The sequence below is a fragment of the Petaurus breviceps genome, unplaced genomic scaffold (assembly GCF_028583685.1).
Source record: "Petaurus breviceps papuanus isolate PSGF00001 unplaced genomic scaffold, PetGlider_PUasm1.0 90686, whole genome shotgun sequence".
NCBI classification, from domain to species: Eukaryota; Metazoa; Chordata; class Mammalia; order Diprotodontia; family Petauridae; genus Petaurus; species Petaurus breviceps.
In genome coordinates this window covers 10,656,663-10,678,087 of record NW_027187309.1, presented here as the reverse complement: position 1 = coordinate 10,678,087, position 21,425 = coordinate 10,656,663, and the positions used below count along the sequence as shown (strand labels likewise).

At 36.8% G+C, this 21,425-nt stretch overlaps 1 protein-coding gene across 10 annotated transcripts in view; it reads left to right on the top strand.

Moving 5' to 3' along the window:
• The window catches only part of PLCB4 (phospholipase C beta 4), a 537,045-nt gene that overhangs the window by 482,422 nt on the left and 33,198 nt on the right, over window positions 1-21,425 (top strand). For all 10 annotated transcript variants that reach the window (XM_069065424.1, XM_069065423.1, XM_069065418.1 and 7 more), the window contains 4 exons: window positions 4,906-4,994; window positions 9,935-10,085; window positions 13,812-13,861; window positions 14,000-14,065. In XM_069065424.1, the coding sequence (XP_068921525.1) occupies window positions 4,906-4,994; window positions 9,935-10,085; window positions 13,812-13,861; window positions 14,000-14,065 (356 nt within the window). The remainder of the gene's footprint in view (window positions 1-4,905; window positions 4,995-9,934; window positions 10,086-13,811; window positions 13,862-13,999; window positions 14,066-21,425) is intronic.

Here is a 21,425-nt window from a genome sequence, read left to right as displayed (position 1 = left end):
CACAGGGAAGAGTGGCATCATAGAATAGTGTATATCTAGTCATAGAGTTAGAAAGATCCGGGTTCAGGTCCTGTCTCTCTAATATGCTAGCTATGGTACCATACACAAGTCACTCAGTACTCCATACAAGTCTCTAGTACTAGGTTACAGATGACTTGGCATCTGTAAAGGATGCCAAATTTAAAGGAATTTCCAAACTGGGAGCCCTTCTTACTGTTATTATCACAATAGGTCAAGTTTGAAAATGTTGGGAAGAGGAGAGGCATAACAATATTTTCACTATATACTTCATGAGTGGTTTTGAAGAAAGTGCTTTGTGAATTTTAAAGTGCTCTATAAATATATCATCATCATCATCATTGATTATTTAGGGAGCATAGAAAAAGTGAATTTAATCTACGATGGCATCTTCTTAGTGAGGGCAGCTAGGTGACACAGTGGATAAAGTGCTCTGCCTGGAATCAGGAGGAATCATCTGAGTTCAAATCTGGCCCCAGACACTTACTAGCTATGTCATCCTGAGCAAGTCACTCAACCCTGTTTCCATCACTTTCCTCATCTGCAAGATGAACTGAAGAAGAAAATGGCAAAACACTCCAATATCTTTGCCATGAAAACTCCAAATGGAATCATGAAGTGTTGATTGGACACAACTCAGAAATGACTGAACAACAACTTCTTAGTGAACCCGTGCTGGTTCCTATTGATCACCGCTTATAGTCTTTTTATAACTGCTTCCTCCCACACACTCTGTGATACCGTGACATTGGCCTCCTTGCTGTTCTTTCTTCAAAGGAAGTTCATGGAAGTTCACAAGATTCCCTAACTCCACTCTAGGTATTTTCCCTGGCTTTCTTTGAGTCTCAGCTAACACCCCCCTGCCACAAGAAGCCTTTCCAATTACCTTTAACTCCGTTGATTATCTCAGCTTATTCTGCATACATTTTGCTTATACTGTGCTTTGCATGACATCTCCCACACGGGACTGGGAATCACATAAGAGCAGGGACTTTCTTTTGCCTTTCTTTGTATCTGCATGCTCAGTATGGTGTGTGGCACATAGTAGGCACTTCATAAATGCTTCTTAACTTACCTTTCTAAGTTCTAGAATTTTTGCCAGGGATGGCTATCAGGTTTGCCAGTTTCTGAAATCCACTTCTCCCCTCTTTTTGAACATGGCCCTTTGATCTTTTCATATATGCCCTTTAAAATTTCTAGTTCATCAGAGAACTCCCAGTGTACCTCATAATTTTTTTTAGATACAGCTCCATTTTCTTCCAAATCAGGATCTTTTTTTGGATAGATCATGCTAATTTCATTTTAGAGAGCCTTCTGTCCCTCTCAAGCCATCATCTCTAGACTCACAGGATATGGGAGCATGCCTATCATTTGTTTTATTTAACCTTTTGAAATTATATTTCCTAAAGTCTACAGTACATGTATATTTATGATCCAGTTTCCATTTCTTGGCTATTTTGAACTCTTAGGAACAGATCCATAATCAGCATCTAAGATATCTTGCAAATAAATAAAATCTGTATCTGCTAAGAAGATATTTAAGTGTCAGTCTATTTATATATAAAAAATAATTACACAATTTCAGGACCTGGTAGTATAACTCCCTAGTTAGTTCACAGAAATCATAATATTAGTAATTGGGAGCAAATTTAAATAATGATGTTTATCCAACTAATGAATACATCTGTAGTACTTACTGAATTCAGTCATTTTTGTTGTGTCTAGATGATACCAAAGCAGATGGTAGAAAATTGAAAAATTTTTAACAACCCATTTAATGACATCAAATAATCCATGGTGTTATCCAGGCATTTTATGGACTATTTAAAATCCATATAGCATAGATAAATGGACAGAGCATGAAGCAGCATATTACAGTGGGTTTCAATTCACAGGACCAGGGTTCAAATCCTATGTTGCTTTTATCTCTGTGGCTTTGGACAATTCATTTAATTTATCTCAGCTTCAGTTTCCTCATCTGTAAAATAGGCTGCTTGACTTCTAAAGTCCCCTTCAGTTCTGAATCTGTGGTCCTCAGGATGAAGCCAGGAATTCAGTTCTACTATAGATTTACTATATGACCTTGGGAATGCCATTAGGTGGCAGTTATCCTGTCTTCAAAGTAGATACATGGATATAATATCATAATAATTTGTGTTTAGAGGCAGGTAGATGGCATAATGAACAGAATCAGGAAGATCTGAGTTCAAATCCTGCTTCAGATGTTAACTTCTGACCCTCATTTTCTTCATCTGTAAAATGGGAATAAGTATAGCCCTTATATCAGAATGGTCACAAGGTACAAAGGAGATTATGTGTGTAAATATTTCTTTGCAAACCTTAAGCACTATTTAAGTACCTGCTCTTATTATTTAGAGGTTTGTGCCTTATAAATTAGCTCTGTATGTGTATTAGCACAGTATGACTTCTGTCCTTAATCATTGATTTTGCATCAAAATATCAAGGTAGACTGCCTGGTAATATAATCAATATTTTCTAAATCGTTGCCAAAATCTGTCAATTAATTAATCAATCAGTAAGCATTTATTGTGTCTATTATGTATCAATGACTTGTGCTAAGGATACCACAGAGAGAAAAACAGTCCCTGCCCTCAAAGTGCTTAAAATCTAATGAGAATAATTCAGCCTGACAAACAGGATTATTGAAGATTTAAGTTTTAATAAGAATATTTTAAAATGATTTTTCTGGTGTTTGATGCCTTAGAAAATCTGTATTGTATCTTAGATAATTTTTTTCTCTTTGAAATGAAGTTTTTGTTCCCACTAAATTATTTCTTAATAAAGGCTTTTTTATTAATTGATTAGTAGAGAGGGAGTATAGTGGATCAAGTGATTAACTAAGAATCACAAAAATATAGGTTAAACTATCACCTCTAGTATTTACTAGCTGTATGACTGTGGGTCAATCATGAAAAGCTTCAGACAGTTCACTGAGACGTGTCTACTAAATTATAGACAGGTCTACCTTGGTGAAAGGAGTTTCCACACCAGAGAAATCACAGATCCTTGTGATATTGACATAATTCCTTTGTACTCTGACATTTACTTATGTGTTCATTCTAAGCATTTCTATTTGGGGCACTATACTTGATCTATAAGATTTAGAAAAAAACAATGAGAGAGTCCATGTGTTCAGAGAACACCAACATAAGTAGATAAATATAGATTTATATATAGATACATATGTATATGCACATAACTACAGTGCCTGTTAATGCTTAGGAATTAATATTCAGGAATTAATAGTTATTAAGCATATGATTCACACAGTTTAGAACTTAAGTGATATTTTCCCAAAATCAAGAGGAAGAAAAAAAAAAGAAAAAAATTATGTTATTAAAAATTTATAATTTCCCAGGGGAGAATGACCTGACATTGCAAAAGCATCATCCTTTGAAAAACTGTTTTGCATTTTGCCTTTGTGATAATCACATAAACACAGTCATTTTACCTGGAATAGGTCTCTCAGTTCATTAGCCCCATTGTCTCCATTCACTATCCCTGTAACTTTGCAAATCCAAATATAACTGCTAGGTCTCTGTTTCCCTAATATGTTATTTCCTTCATGAGAATGTCAGCTCCAAAAGACTTAGAACTGTTTCCACATTTATATCTGTGTATCTAGTTCTGAGTACAAGATTTGAACATAATAAGAGCATAGAGGCACAATGTAAATGTCTTTTCTATAAGCAATTTGAACTCAATTCCTTGTTACCATAGAAAACCTAAAGCAGGAGCTTAACCCCAACAGCAGGATCATCTGTGCCTCAGATTCCTCAAATATAAAGTAGAAGTAGGACCTAAACCCAGGAATGTTAAAAAAAGATTGATTATGCTTGTTCTACTTGACCCCAGAGGCACATGAAGACTTTTCCTGACAGAATGGGTGGAGAACAATTTTATTCCAGATGCCATGACGGCAGCTGAAATGGGAACTGTGAAAAACTTAAAGCTTGGTCAGATATTGAAGATACACAAGGTCATTCACTGCATTTTGGGTCATTTTCAGTGATAGAGAAGCAGGTTTAGGATCAATGTAAGGAAAAACTTTCTAATAATTAGAACTTTATCAGGTGGAATAGGCTGCCTCACAATGTCATGGGAACCTCTTCGATGGAGGTATACAAGCAAAGGTTGGATGACCACTTATTGGATATGTTGTACATTCATGTTGAGGTCTGAGTTGAACTAGATAGCCTTTGAAATTCTGAGATTCTTTATTCTGTATGATCCCATGTCAGGAGAACATCAGAAACTAGTCAACTCATTTAAAATTCTGTAGATTTTCCTTAGTATATTTTTAGTACCATTTTGGTTATAATTCCTGTTATTGATAAATGTTTCCTCTTGAAATGAAAATAAAAATAAAAAAAGACCATAAGTAGGGAGGTTAATTCCTGAAGGTTGGGAAGAGAAAGTCATAAATTCTGGAAAATAACTTAAAATTAGAGAATGCATATGCTGCTTTTTTGTTAACTGGTAAAAATTGTGTATCTAAAAGTGTGTTAATACCTCAAAGATACTATGTGAAATATAGGCTGGTGTTAGTCTCTTTAAATGCAGATTATATGAAAGAAAATAATGGAAGAGATGTTCATTGTTACTATATCATGAAACTAGATTTCAAAGTTAAGTTAAATGTTTGAGGAAAAAGAACTAAGAAAAGCTGTAGAGAACCATTAGGGAGATATTCCTTTTTTGTTTCTTGGTGCATATTATAAGTTATTACAGCCTTGATAAGTTTTCTAAGAGGAACAATCACATGAAACAAATAAACAAAAAGATTCATGTTGAAGAGTCTTTCTTCAAGATGAATTGAATAATTATGAAAAAATCTTAAGACTAACATGAGTGAATTTCTTTCAGATATTGTGGATGCCCTGTCAGACCCCAAAAAATTTCTTTCTGTAATGGAAAAGAGAGCAGATCAAATGAGAGCAATGGGTATTGAAACGGTAAGTATTAAGTATTAACACAACAGAGTTTATGACCTTATTAGAGAATACTGCCATTACACAAGAGAACATATCATGTGAATTTCACATGCTAAACCTGAACTCTCATGATGATTTATATATCTGGCCTTAAGTTTTGGATTTCTGGAAGTATGTCAAACATCTTAGAAAAAGAAATATGTTTTGTTGTCACTATTGTCTTTTACATGAATTAGCACTCAAGTGTATGTTGAGCACCCATGCTTTCCTGCAAAAAATCATCTCAATTTAACATTTAAGTGCTTTTGTTCAAGGTACTATATTACATAGTAGGGATATAAAAAATAGCCCTGAACCTCAAGTAGTTTACAGTCTTCTGAGAGTTAGGGTGAGGAAGGTAGAGCTAACCTTTATTAAGCAAAATCATGCAAACCTGGAAAATTGGTAGCTTAACTCACATTTGGAGTCACTCTTTATCAATCATGCCATTAAAAATGAAATTAGAGGGGCAGAGTCAAGATGGCAGAGTAGAAACAGGACCTCCATGTGGCTCTGACTCCAACCACATCCAATTCATGTAAAAGGGGACTCTGAACAAACTTTGGAGCTACAGAAACCACAAAATGACACAGAGAAGCTAACCACCTTCTGAGGACAGCCCAGCAGGCTGGCCCAGCGCCAGCCAGAGGTTTTAGCCCCAGGCCAGGCCTGACCAAACACTGGCTGGAGGGACTCCAGATCACCAGCAGCTGTGGCAGTCTAGAATTATCAACACATAGATCCTAAGGACAAAGTGAGAGGTCAGTGCAGTGTGGACTTTGGGACCCAGTAGTTAGGAGTGCTTTGGCTTTTGCCCCTGGGGCAAGAAGCCACTGAGGGCAGTGCAGCTGTTTACCTCCTGGCCTGAAGACTGTAGGGGAACAAAGCAACCAGTCTGAGGGGTAATCGCTATTGCTTTAACCTGCTTGGATCTGGATTGCGGTCTAGGGTGGAGGTCCTGGGGAGTATGACCAGCTTGCCAGAGCCTGTGGAGGCCTCAGAGAGGGTACCCAACTAATACCTCTGGCAGCTGAGAAAACCCCAGCGTTTGGAACGAGGCTCCCTTGTCTGGTAGCAGAGTCCTACTGTGGAAAAAAGCCCAAAAGTCAAGTAATTGAGTGGCAAAAAGACCAGGCAAAGGAAGCAAACCAAGCAAAGCAATCCAATATTAGACTCCTATTTGGGGACACAAAGTATCAAAGCATGGAACAGGAGGAAGACAGTGAAGTCAGAACTCCTGCACCAAAAGCTTCCAAGAAAACTATGAGCTGGTTACAGGCAATAGAGGACCTTAAGAAGCAGATAAGAGAAGTAGAAGAAAAATTGGGAAGAGAAATGAGAATGCTGCAAGAAAATTATGAAATGAGAGTCAACAGCCTGACTGAGGAAAATTATACTTTAAAAAATAGACTAACTCAAATGGCAAAAGAGGCTCAAAAAGGCAATGAGGAGAAGAATGCCTTAAAAAGCTAAATTTGTCAGATGGAAAAAGAATCTCAAAAGCCCACTGAGGAGAATCATTGCTTCAGAATTAGATTGGAGCAAATGGAAGCTAATGACTTCATGAGAAATTAAGATGCTGTGAAACAGATCCAAACAAATGAAAGAATAGAAGGCAATGTGAAATATCTCATAGGAAAAACCACTGACCTGGAAAATAGATCCAGGAGAGATAATTTAAAAATTATTGGACTACCTGAAAGCCATGATCAAAGAAAAAACCTAGAAATCATCTTCCAAGAAATTCTCAAGGAAAACTGCCCTGAAGTTTTAGAACCAGCGGGCAAAATAGAGGTTGAAAGAATCCACAGATCACCTCCTGAAAAAGATCCCAAAAAGAAAACTCCTAGGAATATTATAGCCAGGTTTTGAAATTACCAGATCAAGGAGAGAATATTACAAGCAGCCAGGAAGAAACATTTTGAAAATTGTGGAAACATAATCAGGATAACTCAGGATCTGGCAGCTTCTGCACTGAGGAATCAAAGGGCTTGGAATATGATATCCAAGAGGGCAAAGGAGCTAGGATTAAAACCAAGAATCACCTACCCAGCAAAACTGAGTATCATGTTTCAGGGGAAAATATGGTCATTCAGTGGAATATAGAATTTTCAAGCATTCTTGATGAAAAAACGAGAGTTGAATAGAAAATTAGACATTCAGATACAAGAAGCAAGAGAAGCATGAGAAGGTAAACAGGGAAAAGACATCACAAGGAACTTATCAAAGTTGAACTATTTACATTCCTACATGAAAAAAATGATAATTTTAACTGATGAAACTTTTCTCAGTGTGAAAATAGTTGGAGGGAAAAGAAATACATATATATACATATATGTCTATATCGGAGGGTATACGGGCGTATGAATACATATGTGAATGTGTGTGTATATATGTTTACAGGTATACATAGATAGAGAGCACAGGACCAATTTAATAGGAAGGGATGATACTTTAAAGGTGAAATTAAGAGGTGAGAAAGGAATATAATGAGAGGAGAAGGGGAGAGACAGAATGGGGTAAACTATCTCATGTAGAAGAGGCAAGGGGAAATGATTACAATGGAGGGGAAGAATAGGAAGGCAAAAGGGAATGGGTCAACATTATTCTCATTGAATTTGGCTCGGGGAAGGAATGAAATACACACTAAATAGTGTATCTCACCCTACAGGAGAGTAAGTGGGAAGGGGATGAGAGGGGGAATTATGGAAGGGAGGGTATGTTGGGGGGGGAGAGAAGTTGGAATCTCCCACTTTTGAAAAGGGACGGGATCAAAGTAGAGAACAGAACAAGTGGGAGGTGGGATAGGAAAGAGGGAAATATAGTCAGTCTTTTACAATGTTATATCTGCTATGGTAATGTTTTACATTAGCTACACATATGCAACCTATACTGAACTGGTTGTCTTCCCAGTAAGGGTGGGTGACAAGGGAGGAAGGGAATGAATCTGGAATTCAAAGTTTTGAAATCAGATGTTTAAAAAATATATATGTGTGTGTATATATATATATAACTAATAATATATATATAAAACTAATTTTATATATATATATATATATATATATATATATATATATATATATATATATATATACAACTAATACTATTTTACATGTAATTGGGAAATAAGATATACAGGCACTGGGGCACAGAGATCCACCATGCCCTACTGGAAAAGTCAAAGGGGGTATGAGAGAAGATACGGGAGAGAGCAGATTGGAGGAGGGAATATCCTGTGGTACTGCCATTTTGGGGCTGTGGGTAGGGGAAAAACTGGGAGAAAATTTGTAACTCAAAATCTGGCATAAATGAATGATGTAAATCAGAAGTTAATAAAGCATTTGAAAAATTAAAAAATGTAATTGTGAATATTTAACAAAATAAATAAAAATACAATAAAGCATAGATAATATTAAAAAATGAAATTACATTTTGTACCTATATTAACAGGTTCTCACATATATAATTGTCCATCTTTCTTCCTTTTGTTTTGTTTTTTTTTTAATGAAAGCAATCATTTGATTATTTTCTAGTCTGAAATATTCCATTATGAAGTGAGAAACATCTACTATAGTTTAAGAAAATATTACAGAGGCAAATTTTCTTGATGTGAATAAAATTTACAACCAGTTCATTCTATTGAATGACAACTAAAACTACATTCATTTCTTTGCCCCTCTCACACTCTGTTCTCCCTTTCCCATACATGTATATTTCTTTCATTTCAAACAGAACAAACTATTTTCTTCTGTCAACACTCTGTAACTTGCTGGCAACAGTGACTGTACCACTCAGTGATACTGAATACACATTCAGTGCCATTGAAGTAGCTACATTTTCCTCTCTCTGCTGCTGGATCTTTTACAGTAATGCTGATGCTCCTTGACAGTTAATATTCCCCCTCATGGGGAGAGGGGGATGCTTGGATCTGAATGGAGAAGAGAACTCTAGGGAGGTACCAAAGAAAGAAGGTGAGGGTAGGGGGATCATAAGGCAGACAAATTCTTCTCAGTAATAATGACTGACAAGAAATATAGCAGCACTTTAAGGTTTGCAAAGACCTTCTCATCCATAATTGCATTTAAGCTTCATAAAAACCCCAAGAGACAAACACTACAGGGGTTATTCCCAATTTTGCAGGTGGAGAAACTAAGACATGAGAAAGTTAAAAGATTTTTCTGAAGTTACACAGCCAATAAGTCTGACAGCTGGGATTCAAACTTGGTACTCAAATTCATGTACAGTATTTCTTCTCCCCTGTACAGTGGATAAGGAACCAGATTTGTAATCTGGTTTGAAATTGAATTTGAACCTAAGTTCAGACCTCATACCTGTGTGACCTTGGACAAGTCGTCTTTATTTCTCTCTTTAAAATAACAAATTTGGATTAGTTGGCCTCTAAGATCCTTTCAAGCTCTAAATTAGCAGTTATTAAAGTGTAGCCCTAGAGGTTATCTTCAGATATGAAGTTTGAACTTAAGTATGAGGTATAAGCTCCTTTCAGGAAATTCTTAAAGGTCGAATTTATTTCCCTAATAATACTAAGACACTTTAATTAAAAATGCAGTGACTATCATTAGATATAACCCATATAAACAAAAGCTCTTTAGGAGCTCTTCAATATTTTTAAGTGGGTAAAGGGGTGCTGAGGGACCAAAAAATTTGCAAAGCAAAGCTCTGAACCATTATCCTTTTGGTGCTTTGTCGTATCTATCACTCCTCTTCTCACTTTCAATCCATAGTAAGATATAATCTCCTTGAGGGCAAGAACTTTGGGGAGGTGGGTTCTAAGGGGGGACAGAGGTTTGAATGTAATAGATACTTCATAAATCTTTGTTGAATCAGATGGAATGACATCATATTAATGTGTTTAAGCTTGAAGGGTCAACATTGTGGGTCAAGTATAAATGCATATATTTCAGAGTGACATAGCTGATGTGCCAAATGACACTTCAAAGAATGACAAGAAAGGAAAAGCCAATAATGCTAAAGCCAATGTGACTCCTCAGAGCAGCTCTGAACTCAGACCAACCACCACTTCAGCCCTGGGAGCAGGAGTGGAAGGGAAGAAAGGTAAGATGAAATAATTCTGGCTATTTTTGATGGCTATTTCTGAAGAGTACTTCCCCCTAATATCTTAGAGACCCTTACTTTATAATTTTATGGGATCTCTAAACACTTAAAACACACACACACACATATTTGTTTCCATTTGGATTTGGCATTAGTGGTTAATTTTACCTCATTTTTAAATGTGAACAATGTCTGGTTATGTTGGTTATGATTAAAACATGGTTATGTTGAGGACTTCATTATTTCCATGCTGGTTATGCTCACAATGTCTTCAAAATGCTTCAGATTCACTCATCTCTTAAGAAATTAGACCATTAACCAACATAACAGAACTTTTACCCTAGATCAATAGGATTAGTGACCCCCCCCCTAAAAAAAGAGCACAAAAAAACCCAATGGGAACATGAGAGGAAGATGTGTTTTTGGAAGCAAGATTATGTGTTCTGTTTTAGATATTTTTGAGTTTGAGGAGCTGACTGGACATGCAAGTGGAAATGACCTAAAGGAAATTGGGAGTGTCTAGCTTATAGTTGGAACTCTGATATTGGAGCTCTGGAGAGAAGTTGGGACTAAAGATATAGATATAGGGCTCGCATATGTAGAGGTTTTAACTGAAGTTACTGAAGTCCATGAGATTAGTAAGGAAAGAATATGTAACAAAAGAAGATGGTCAAGGAAGTTGGCAAGGAAGAAGAGTATCTTCACTTGGTATGAGAAAAAAGGAGTCCCAAGTTCAATATCTTGAAGATAAAATAGTCCGAGCTCATCATGTGGATAATGACCCAGGGTGGCTTAAATGGAATGGCATTGAAATTCACTGAAGCTGTGAATTTTAAAGAAATGTGAGATGAGTGAGTCAAATGGATCATCCATATGAATGTTGAAATGGTAGAGGATGGAGAGAGAAAACACTCTGAGCCAGATCCTGAAGAAGGCAAAGAGAGGTGGGAACATATCGCAGAGATGAGTAGGTGATAACAGGAATGTGCAGAAAGTTATACAGGGTGTTCCAAAAGTCTTGGTGCACTTTTAAGTTCTTAATAGGTTAAATAACTTAAAAGTGCATGTTTTTGAACAGCTTGTATAACCAGATGGCATGGACTTTAAGAAAGGAGAATTTGTTGAATCATAATAATTAACCAATTGGGCACAAAGTAGCCTGGAAGATCAAGCCGTATGCCCCTGGGTCTACTCTGAGTGAGTAAGAAGAAAAGTTGCCTCCATTGGAGAAGTCTTTGAGAGAAGTGAGGGATAGTGGGGGGAGACTCATATGTCAGTTAATACAAAAGCACTTGTTCTCTGGATCAGTGTCACATTTTTTTTCTGAAAGTAGGAATTAGAAATTCCTGCTTTGATAATATATATACATGGTAGAGTAGCATTAGGTATACAAACCTGATTGGGGTTTTGTAAGTTTCCAGAACAGGGGAATAGGCAAAGGAGGCTCCCACACAACTCTCAAATTATCATTTGAAGGATTACCACTTATTTTTAACACCTACACTGGCAAGAACAGAAACTATCCTGAAACCTTAAAAAATCAGACTACTCAGTTATTCTGCATGACACAAAGAAAACAAGAAAATTCGGTTAGTAAAGATCTTTTCTTCAACCTTAGCATTGGAAAATCTCTTATGTTTATGATTCTACTTAAATAAGTAGAGCAAAGAGGGGTGGCTAGATTGTTCAGTAAATAGAGCACCAGCCCTGGAGTCAGGAGGACCTGAGTTCAAATGCGGCCTCAGACACTTAAAACAAAACTAGCCATGTGACCTTGGGCAAGTCACTTAACCCCAATTGCCCTACCTTCCCCCCTCTAAAAAAAGCAATAAGTAGAGCAAAGAGAGAATACTTATTCTTTATTTTATGACTGAGGAACCCAAAGTATCTAAGGACCATCATTCAGAATGACATTGCTATTATATACTTCTGTAATATTAGAGAAGAATATAGATGTATTAGGAGGGGGGTGAGGGATCAAGTATTTATTAAATACCTACTTATGCACCATGCACTATGGTAAGTGCTTTAAAAATATTATCTCATTTGATCCTTACAATAACCATGGGCAGTAGGTGCAACTATAATTGCCATTTTTCAAGTGAGAAAACTGAGACAGCCAGAGGTTGTGAAAAAATTGTCCAAGGTCCCATAGTTAGGAAGTATATGAGGCTTCATTTTGATCTGGGACTTCCTGACTCCAGGTGTAATACTCTGTCTGCTGCACCACCTAAATAGTAAAACTTCTGCCTGGATAGTGACCTGAAGCCATACTTACCCAGGTTCTACATTAGGAATTTGTGTTTGTGTGTGTTTTAAAATGTTATTTATAAGCTTTGCTTTTTAAATCATTTGTTGTTTATCCTTAAAGTCTAGTATCAAAAACTGACTCCCAGTGATTAATGGCTGTGTTTGAGGGGTTCCTTTTAATCAAGGTTTTATAGAATTAATACCAGAAGAACAGTCAGAATGAGGCAAATGGGTGATCATTCAACACAAAATTCTATCAGACAGAAATTTAGGTTATAAAAACAGATGGCATGGACTGCAAAAAAAGGACTGTTTGTTGACCAGTAGCAATTGATAAGTGGTCTTAAAGCAGGCCTGGGGCCCATGAAGTAAGCTTGTAAGGTATGGTTTTTGCCATCAGTAACATTAGCCCTGTTAATATTCTATACTAAATGTCCCTAACTTCCTTATTATACGCCATTATGACTTAAAATATCAAAGTCAAAAAACATTTCTGCCAGCCAGGTATTTTTTTCCCTATCTAATCTTGCCAAAGCATACTGGTGGTATAACTGTGGCACATTAAGCCAACTATAGACAAATGATAAGATTCTTCATCTACAGGTACATATAATAACCAGGTTCATGTCTCTTGTAATGAATAAAATTGAGAAATATGGGCCTATGGATATATCCTTATCATCCCTAAACATGCATGTCTCTTATTACAATATTCCTGGAAATCAGATATGGTATACCAATAGGATTACTTGAAACACTAAAACAGAAAAAGCTAAATTCTTTAAAAGAGGAACATGCAAAGGTATAATTTTTCCCCTTCTGCTAATGGAAATTAAAATGTTATCTAGTGCCCTTTAATTTTCCTGTTGATTTCATTCAGCACTCAAAAACATTTAAAGAAACAATGTTTACTTGAAAAGAAAATCTACATGAAAACAGAAAATAATCCTATTGTCTTGGAAGTCTCTTCCAGCTGCTGTTGCTATGGCAATATCTGGTCTAGCTCATCACCAAGGACAGTGTGAGGAGTTGTATTTCTTTGGGAAATTCTAGGTTCCCATTTCAGTATCCTACTATACATTGACTGGTTCAGTTGACTTTTCTCCTATATATGAAAGTCATTGCTAAAATGACAAATTTAATTTTATGAGCAATGGAACTTTTTGCTTTTTTTCTTTATGTGGTAGTGAATTTGGGACACCTCCAGGAATTCATGGTGCATTTATTGCTTTTTACCCTAAACAAATAGGCTAGCACAAACATGCCTTAACATGCAAAGATAAAAACAGCTATTTCTCTTAGTTGTTCTGTTAGTTGTTTTCTAATGGGAAGATGCTCACTTCCATTTTCAGATTAGATAAAAGATAAATGTTTAGATACTTGCTTTAGTAAAGAGTATTTGAAATTTTAGTAGCCTAAGCAACACTGTGGCTAATTTTGTTTAATCTTAAAAATAAAATATCCCATCTTTTTTAGGTATTGAACTTATTCCTCAAGTGAGGATAGAAGACTTAAAACAAATGAAGGTAAAGTGGCTTGATATATAGTGTGCATGTTAATGTAACCCAAAGTTATTCATTGTTTTTTCTTTCAGTCTGATTCAGTCCCTATGGCTACAGGAAAACTAATATCAGTGGGTTTCTTTTTTTCCTTCTCTCCAATAGGCTTACTTGAAACACTTAAAGAAACAACAGAAAGAGCTAAATTCTTTAAAGAAGAAACATGCCAAGGTACAATTTTTCCCCTTCTGATAATGGGTGAAAACCTAGAGAGTGCGACTGATTATATTGATTTATGGACAAACTAATTACATCCCCCAAACCACTTGAAAGTATAAAGTAACTAACACAAAAGATTTTGATCACCTAGATAATACTGAATTAGAATTCAATTAATCTTTGACTATTATTTGCCACCCACAATTTTAACAGCAGCTTGGATTCAAAAAAGGGGGTACAGTTACTGTTCTTTCTCTTTGGATGCCAAATTAAGAGGGCATTGACAGCACTTATTTTTTTTTTCAGCAACATATAAACAACAGAGAATAACACCAACTAGTTATAGTAATGAATTAAAGCAGGGACCTACCTGGTATAAGACTAAAGGAGGTTCCTAAACAACTATCCTCTGCTCTTTCTCTTTATCCCCCACCCCACCAAGTATTTATCATCATAGGTCATAGATCTGGAACTAAGAAGGACCCAGGCCATATTACTGTGTCCCCTCATTTATGAAGAAATTGAGACCAAAGGTCACACAGAAAGTAAGCATATCAAGCAAGATGTGAAACACTCCAGTAACAAAGCTCTTTCCACAGTATTGCATTTGCCCCAAGGGTAAAAATTCCTTGTTGTATATAGGGATGTTTTTTAAATTTGTTAAAACACTGCGTTAAATTGGTATTAAAATAAAATAGAACTATTTTAGTGGGTTAAGATTTAATCTATGATTTATCAAGTATTAACCTCTCTACCTCAGAGAGATGCTTGCACAATGAGGCTATCACAAAGCATTCTGCCACAGCCATTTAACCGCTCCACCTAATGAATGTTTTTGGCTCCCTTAAAACTTCACTTGTCTGAGCAGAAGTAACAAACATCAATAAACTGAAGGAACTATGATAATTATGTAGCTCACTTCCCTCACTGAGCTTTCAAATATGGTGTCATAGTTTAAAAATGTACATGTGTTCCTGATGCAACTTCTTCCCCACTCACATTCTAATGTCTCACTGCCATAAAGTTAACCCATCTCCAAAAACACAAGTAAATTATTTCCTTTAATAAGTCAATCAGCCAAGCATTTATTAAGTGCTTGTTATGTTCTAGGCATTGTGCTAATTTCTAGGAACACAAAGAAAGGCAAAAATATTCTCTGCCCTTAAGAAGTTTACATTCCAGTTGGGGAGATAACTTATAGAAATCCTGGTAAATACAATAAATACGTACAGCATATGAAGAGAAGATGAAAGGGGAAGGCAAGAGCAGCTAGAGTGACTGGGAAAGATCTCCTAAAGCAGATAATTTGAGCTGAGTTGTAAAAGAAACCAGGGAAAACTAAGAGAAGAGGGTTATGATATAAAGGAATTAGGGACAAGCAGTGCAAAGCCGTGGATATAAGTGATGGAGTATAGCTGGATCTTAGAGCACATGAAAAGGTGTAACGTTTAAGAAGCCTGGAAAATTAGGAAGGGACAAGATTATGAAAAGCTTTATAAACCAGAGGAGCCTTTATTTGCTAGAGGTAATAAGGAGCTAATAGAACGTCTTGAGCAGGAGTAGACCTATACTTTACTCTTTTTTTTCCCCAATTAACAAATGTTAACAATTAACAAATTTCCCAATTAACACCTTTTGTTCTCCATCTCCCACATTGACTCTTTAAAAATACAAGAGGGGCGGGTAGGTGGCATAGTGAATAGAGCACCAGCCCTGGAGTTAGGAGGACCTGAGTTCAAATCTGACCTCAGACACTTAACACAAAAACTAGCCATGTGACCTTGGGCAAGCCACTTAACCCCATTGTCCTCCAAAAAAGCAAAATATAAAATATAAAAGCAAAATAAATATGCATAACAACATAGGGTCAAACAAAACAAATTCTCACAATGGCCATATCCAAAATTATATGTCTCATTCTGCATATTAAGTCCATCACATCTCCATTGGGAGAGAAAAAATAGCTTTGTAGTTGAGTAAAGGGTTAATTGTAGTAGGGAGAGACTTGAGGCAGAGAGACCAATAGAAGGCTATTGGAGTCTAAAAGAGAAATGATGAGGTCCTGGAATAAGGGTTGGGTCTGAATGAATGAAAAAGAGAAGACACATGCGAGATGTTATGAGGTTAGAAATTATCAGTGAGGCCAGATTTTTCATTGGAATGATAGAATAAGTAATTGCTACAAGTATTTCTAGGCTGCAAAGATTTCATATATCTAACTGAACTTCTGTAGTTCATGAGCATGTTCCCTTAAGAGATTCCCTAAACCAAAGTGTTGCCTTACTCAAAGTGAGGACCTGAAAAGACCTTAGCATAAAACGGTCAAGGTTTCCTGCTGCATCCTGGGCCATCTCCAGTCATCCTGATCTATATCTGGGCAGATAGATCTGGAGGAGAAAGTGAAGCTGGTGACTTTGCACAGCTCTCCGTCACTCAAATCCAATTCAATTGCAATTCAAGTTATCATCTTCCTGATTCTTCAGGAATGAAGAACAAAATCATAAACCAAAGTATGCTTTTGACCATATTGTCATTTTCCATCCCAGACTCTTTCCCTTTAATTCTATTGCCTCTCATTATCCCTATTTCTTAAACTCTCATACATAGTCGGATTCAGTGGAACAAGAATTGAACTTGGAAAACTGGGGGCCTCATCCTACCTTATTAGCATTTTAGCCTTGAGCAAGTCTGCCCTACTTTAACCCTGACCTGTGTGTGTGTGTGTATCTTAGGAAATAATATACATAGAAATGCTTTGTAAACTGTAAAATATTATATAAATAGAATGAGATAATATTACTGTTCTCTAGAATTCTGAAATTTTATGTGTCACTGATACATCTCATTATATGTAACAAACATTTCCACATGTGCCTAGAAATAAAACTTTAGTATTAAACATAATAGCTGGTATTTACAAAGCATCTTAGTGTTTGCAAAGTGCTTTTACATATTTTTTTCCTTTGATCCTCACCACAATCGTGGGAGTTAGGAACATTATTATCCTCATTTTGCAGATGAGGAAACTGAGGCAAGCAGTGGTCAAGTGACTTGCCTGGGTCACATAGCCAATAAGATTCTGAGGGGAGAATTGAACTGAGGTCTTACTGAGTCCAACACTCAAACCACTGTGCCACCTAGCTACATGTGATATTTAAAGGAATCGCATGACTAATCCTTTGTTAAACAATGTAAGTCTTTTGTAAAGTAAATTATCATCTCCTCCCATTTATTTTTATACTTGTGGTAATTTGAGGGGGAAGAGCTTTTTCATGACATTAAAATAATCATCCCAATTTAAAAAAATAAAAAAGTGTATTCCCTTTTACTACTTGTTACCTTGTCACCAGTATTAATTCCCACCTTTAATAATGTCCCATTTTCATAGATTTCTCAAGAACCTAGATGGATTGTCTTTCAAATATTCTTTAAAGTTGGGTTACCCATGATTATTCTTATTTCCTGTTTGTGTGGGAGGCTGGGTAGCTACTGAAATGGAACATCCCACTAGTCACATAAGACTTTTCTTGGGGCCATCAAGACTGTATCATTATCCTCACTGTTTGGGTTTTATATGGGTACTCACTAGGTTGGCTTATGTGCTCCCTGCTGGAGGTGACATTTTTCTCATGCAAAAGTATGTTCTCCTCCCTCCCTCCCTCCTCTGCCCCCACACTGACTTCCATCAAATGGAACCCTTGTGCTTGGTTTTCAACTTGGAATACAAATATATCCAAAGACTGTCTTAAGAAGACAGCCTAGAAATTATAGAAAATTGAGTTTTTTTTTATTAAATGCTTGTTTTTGAGGTGTTATCTCTCTAAAACTTTGTTTAAAGGAGAAGAAAAATCTATGTTTATAAAACAAAAAGCAACAACTATTGGAAATGTTAAATACTAACTTCAAATGCTTTGAAAACAAGCATTTAAAATTGAAAAATTCAGAGAAGGTTATGAAAATATCAAAAGCAGGAAACTGAAAACGAGATGAAACTAACAACAATGACAACAATAATTCCCATGAAAATTTGGTCCTATCCTTACCCAAAGTAAAGGGGAGGCAGACCAAAGGGTGTGGCCAAACCTTGACTTTCTATAAATGGCAAAGAGAGTGAATGCCTCTCTTTTTTTTTTAATTCTTTATTAACTTCTGATTTACATCATTCATTTCCACCAGATTTTGAGTTACAAATTTTCTTCCCGTTTTTCCCCTACCCACCACCCAAAAATAGCAGTCCCAGAGGATATCCCCTCCTCCAATCATCTCTCTCCCATATTTTCTCCCATACCCCTTTCAACTTTTCAAGTGGATCTCTATGCCTCAGTGCCTGTATATCTTATTTCCCAATTACATGTAAGATAGTATTAATAATAGTATATATATATATATGTATATATACACACATATATACATATATATATATATATTTGAATATTTGATTTTAAAACTTTGAATTCCAGATTCATTCCCTTCCTCCCTTGTTAACCACCCTTACTGGGAAGACAAGCAGTTCAGTATAGGTTGTACATGTGTGGCTAATGCAAAACAATAACATAGTAGATATATTGTAAAAGACTGACTATATTTCCCTCCCTCCTATCCCACCTCCCACTTGTTCTATTCTCTACTTTGATCTCGTCCCTTTTTAAAAGTGGGTGCTTCCAACTTCCCTCCCCCCCAGCCTGCCCTCCCTTCCATCATCCCCCCCCCATCCCCTTCCCCCCCTACACTTCTGGAGGGTGAGATACCCTATTTAGTGTGTATTTCATTCCCTCCTCAAGCCAAATTCAATGGGAATAAGGTTGACCCATTCCCTTTTGCCTTCCTATTCTTCCCCTCCATTGTAACCATTTTTCCCTTGCCTCTTCCGTATGAGATAGTTTACCCCAGAATGCCTCTCTTTCAGTCTGTGCTAAAACTCCTTATTGCCCCCATGAAGCAGGAGGAAATACAACAGGGACACATATAAAACACTTTTGTCACCTCCAGATCATTCTTTCTAGGTTCCCACCTACCTGCCCACCCTCTCTTAATCTCTTTGTATTTACAAGTATTGATGGAATAAAACTGGCCCCAGCCCCAGCATTCTAACTTCTATATGGGCCCCACTGAACAATAGGCATATCCTGATTTAACCACACAATCTGGCTTTAACCACACCTCAGGCCCCTAAATACCCAATATAGACACTGCCCTTAGATTGCCCAAAAATCCAAGTTACATATTTGAACAAGTGTGTCCTTGTACTTAACCACAAACACATCATCCATTTAGCCCAAGACAGGACCATAATACCTAACTATCCATCTTGACTAGACTGGACCACAATAGCTAGTCAATCAGAAAACAGCATGACCAGAATGTTTGACCACCATAGAAGGGATCCCTACCTATTACCTAATCCCTTAACAAACCGCTCCTGCCTTTTTAATATTCATAATTTCTGTTTTGTAATCAGCATCATTACACCATAAAATTCCCTGTCTTGCCTTACTAATTTGCAACTTCCTCTTGCAACCTAACCCACTTCTGAGGGGCATCAATCCTCAATTAATGTCTTCACATGGATGATAAGCATTCTATCTGCATTCTTTGAGATGACCCCCACAACAAGCCATAAAACCACAACAGTATAACTAGGAATCATTGTGCTTAGGAGGTACACCTAGAGTCTGGAAGACTTGAGTTCAAATTTCATCTAATACTTGAAGTAAATTGTATAACTCTCGGCTAGTCACTTAACTTCAGATTCTTTAGCTTTAAAATGGGGATCATAATCACATCTACACAGAGTTGTGATGCTCAAACAAGATAATATTTGTCAAGTGCTTAGCATAGTGTCTTGTACTAGTAGGGGGCTCAATAAATGCTTGCTTGTTCCCCTCCCCCACTCTCCAGGACAAGTTGGAAGTGGGTTAAGCAATGGAATAAAGGCACTGGAAGGAGGTTATCTGGGAGCTTGTGGGCTAGGTGGAGGCAATACACCCAAGGCACCATGACGCTTCTAGCTGCTGCAGAACTAGCCAGTGTTAGGGAGACAGGTATATGTGGTGAGCCTCAGGACAGAGGTATGAACACCAAAGGGAAGAATTGGAATCCAAGTGATATTGGTACAACCTTGGGACAAAATTCAGATCACCTTGCCATAGTTATGGCTATACATATATATATATATATGTGTGTGTGTGTGTGTGTGTGTGTGTGTACATATATGTGTGTATGTATATATACACATATGTATACATATATGTGTATATATATATAAATCAACTAGTAAATGTAACAATTACTTAAATGAGATATTCTCAGAGTTAAAGACAACCTAGTTTCAAGCCCCACCTCTGACATTCTGGGCAAGTTGCTTAACCTTTTAATGCCCCCAGGAAATTCTCTAAGACTAATCTACAGAGAAGATGCCATTGGTAGGAATTTCCTCAGTGAGGGTTCCCTCTACCAATGAAATCACAGGTTCAGTCTGGAGGGAGGGAAAAAAAAGGTCAGTGGAAAACTGGCTTGAGAGCAATTCAAATGAAAGAGATGTAGGGATTTTAATTGACCAAAAATGCAATAATAACCCCAAATAATGACATACCTAATTTTAAACACTATATAAATATTTATCCCTTCTTCCCTTCTTGGGTCAGTAATACATATATGATGTACAAAGATAAAGTACTAGACCCTGGTCAGCCCATATCTATAGAAATGTGTTCTGGGCCAGGAACTACATTTTGAAGAGGAATATAGACAAACTAGGGTGTGGTAATTGATGAAGAGACATGGAATCCATATCATATAATGTGTGGCTAAAGGCACTGGGACTGTGTATTCAGGAGAAGACAAAAAGGCATATGATGGATGTCTCTAGATATCTGAAAAGCAAGAGAGAAGAGACTTACATATTGCTTAAAGGGAGGTAAGGAGGGAGGGAGAATGGAAAGAAGAAAGGAAGGAAAGGAAAGCAAAAGAATGCAGAAAGGGAAGGGAAGGAAAAGGGAGGAGAAGTGAAAAGAAGGATGGCTTTAAGTGCTCGCTTATGCACCGTGCACTAGGCTAAATTTATTATGAACATTCTCTCATTTGATCCTCACAACAGCTCTGGGAGCTAGGTGCTACTATTATCCCCATTTTATAGTTGAGGAAACAGATGAACAGAGGTAAAGTGACTTGCCGAGGGTTGCATGACTAGAAGTCTGAGACCAGATTTGAATGCTCGTCTTCATGACTATAGCCCCATCACTCTATCCGCTATATCACCAAGCTTCTTCAGATAAGTATTTTATTGTTGTTGTTCAATCATGTCAGACTCTATGTGACCTCATTTGGGCTTTTCTTGGCAAAGATATTGAAATGGTTTGCCATTTCCTTTCTC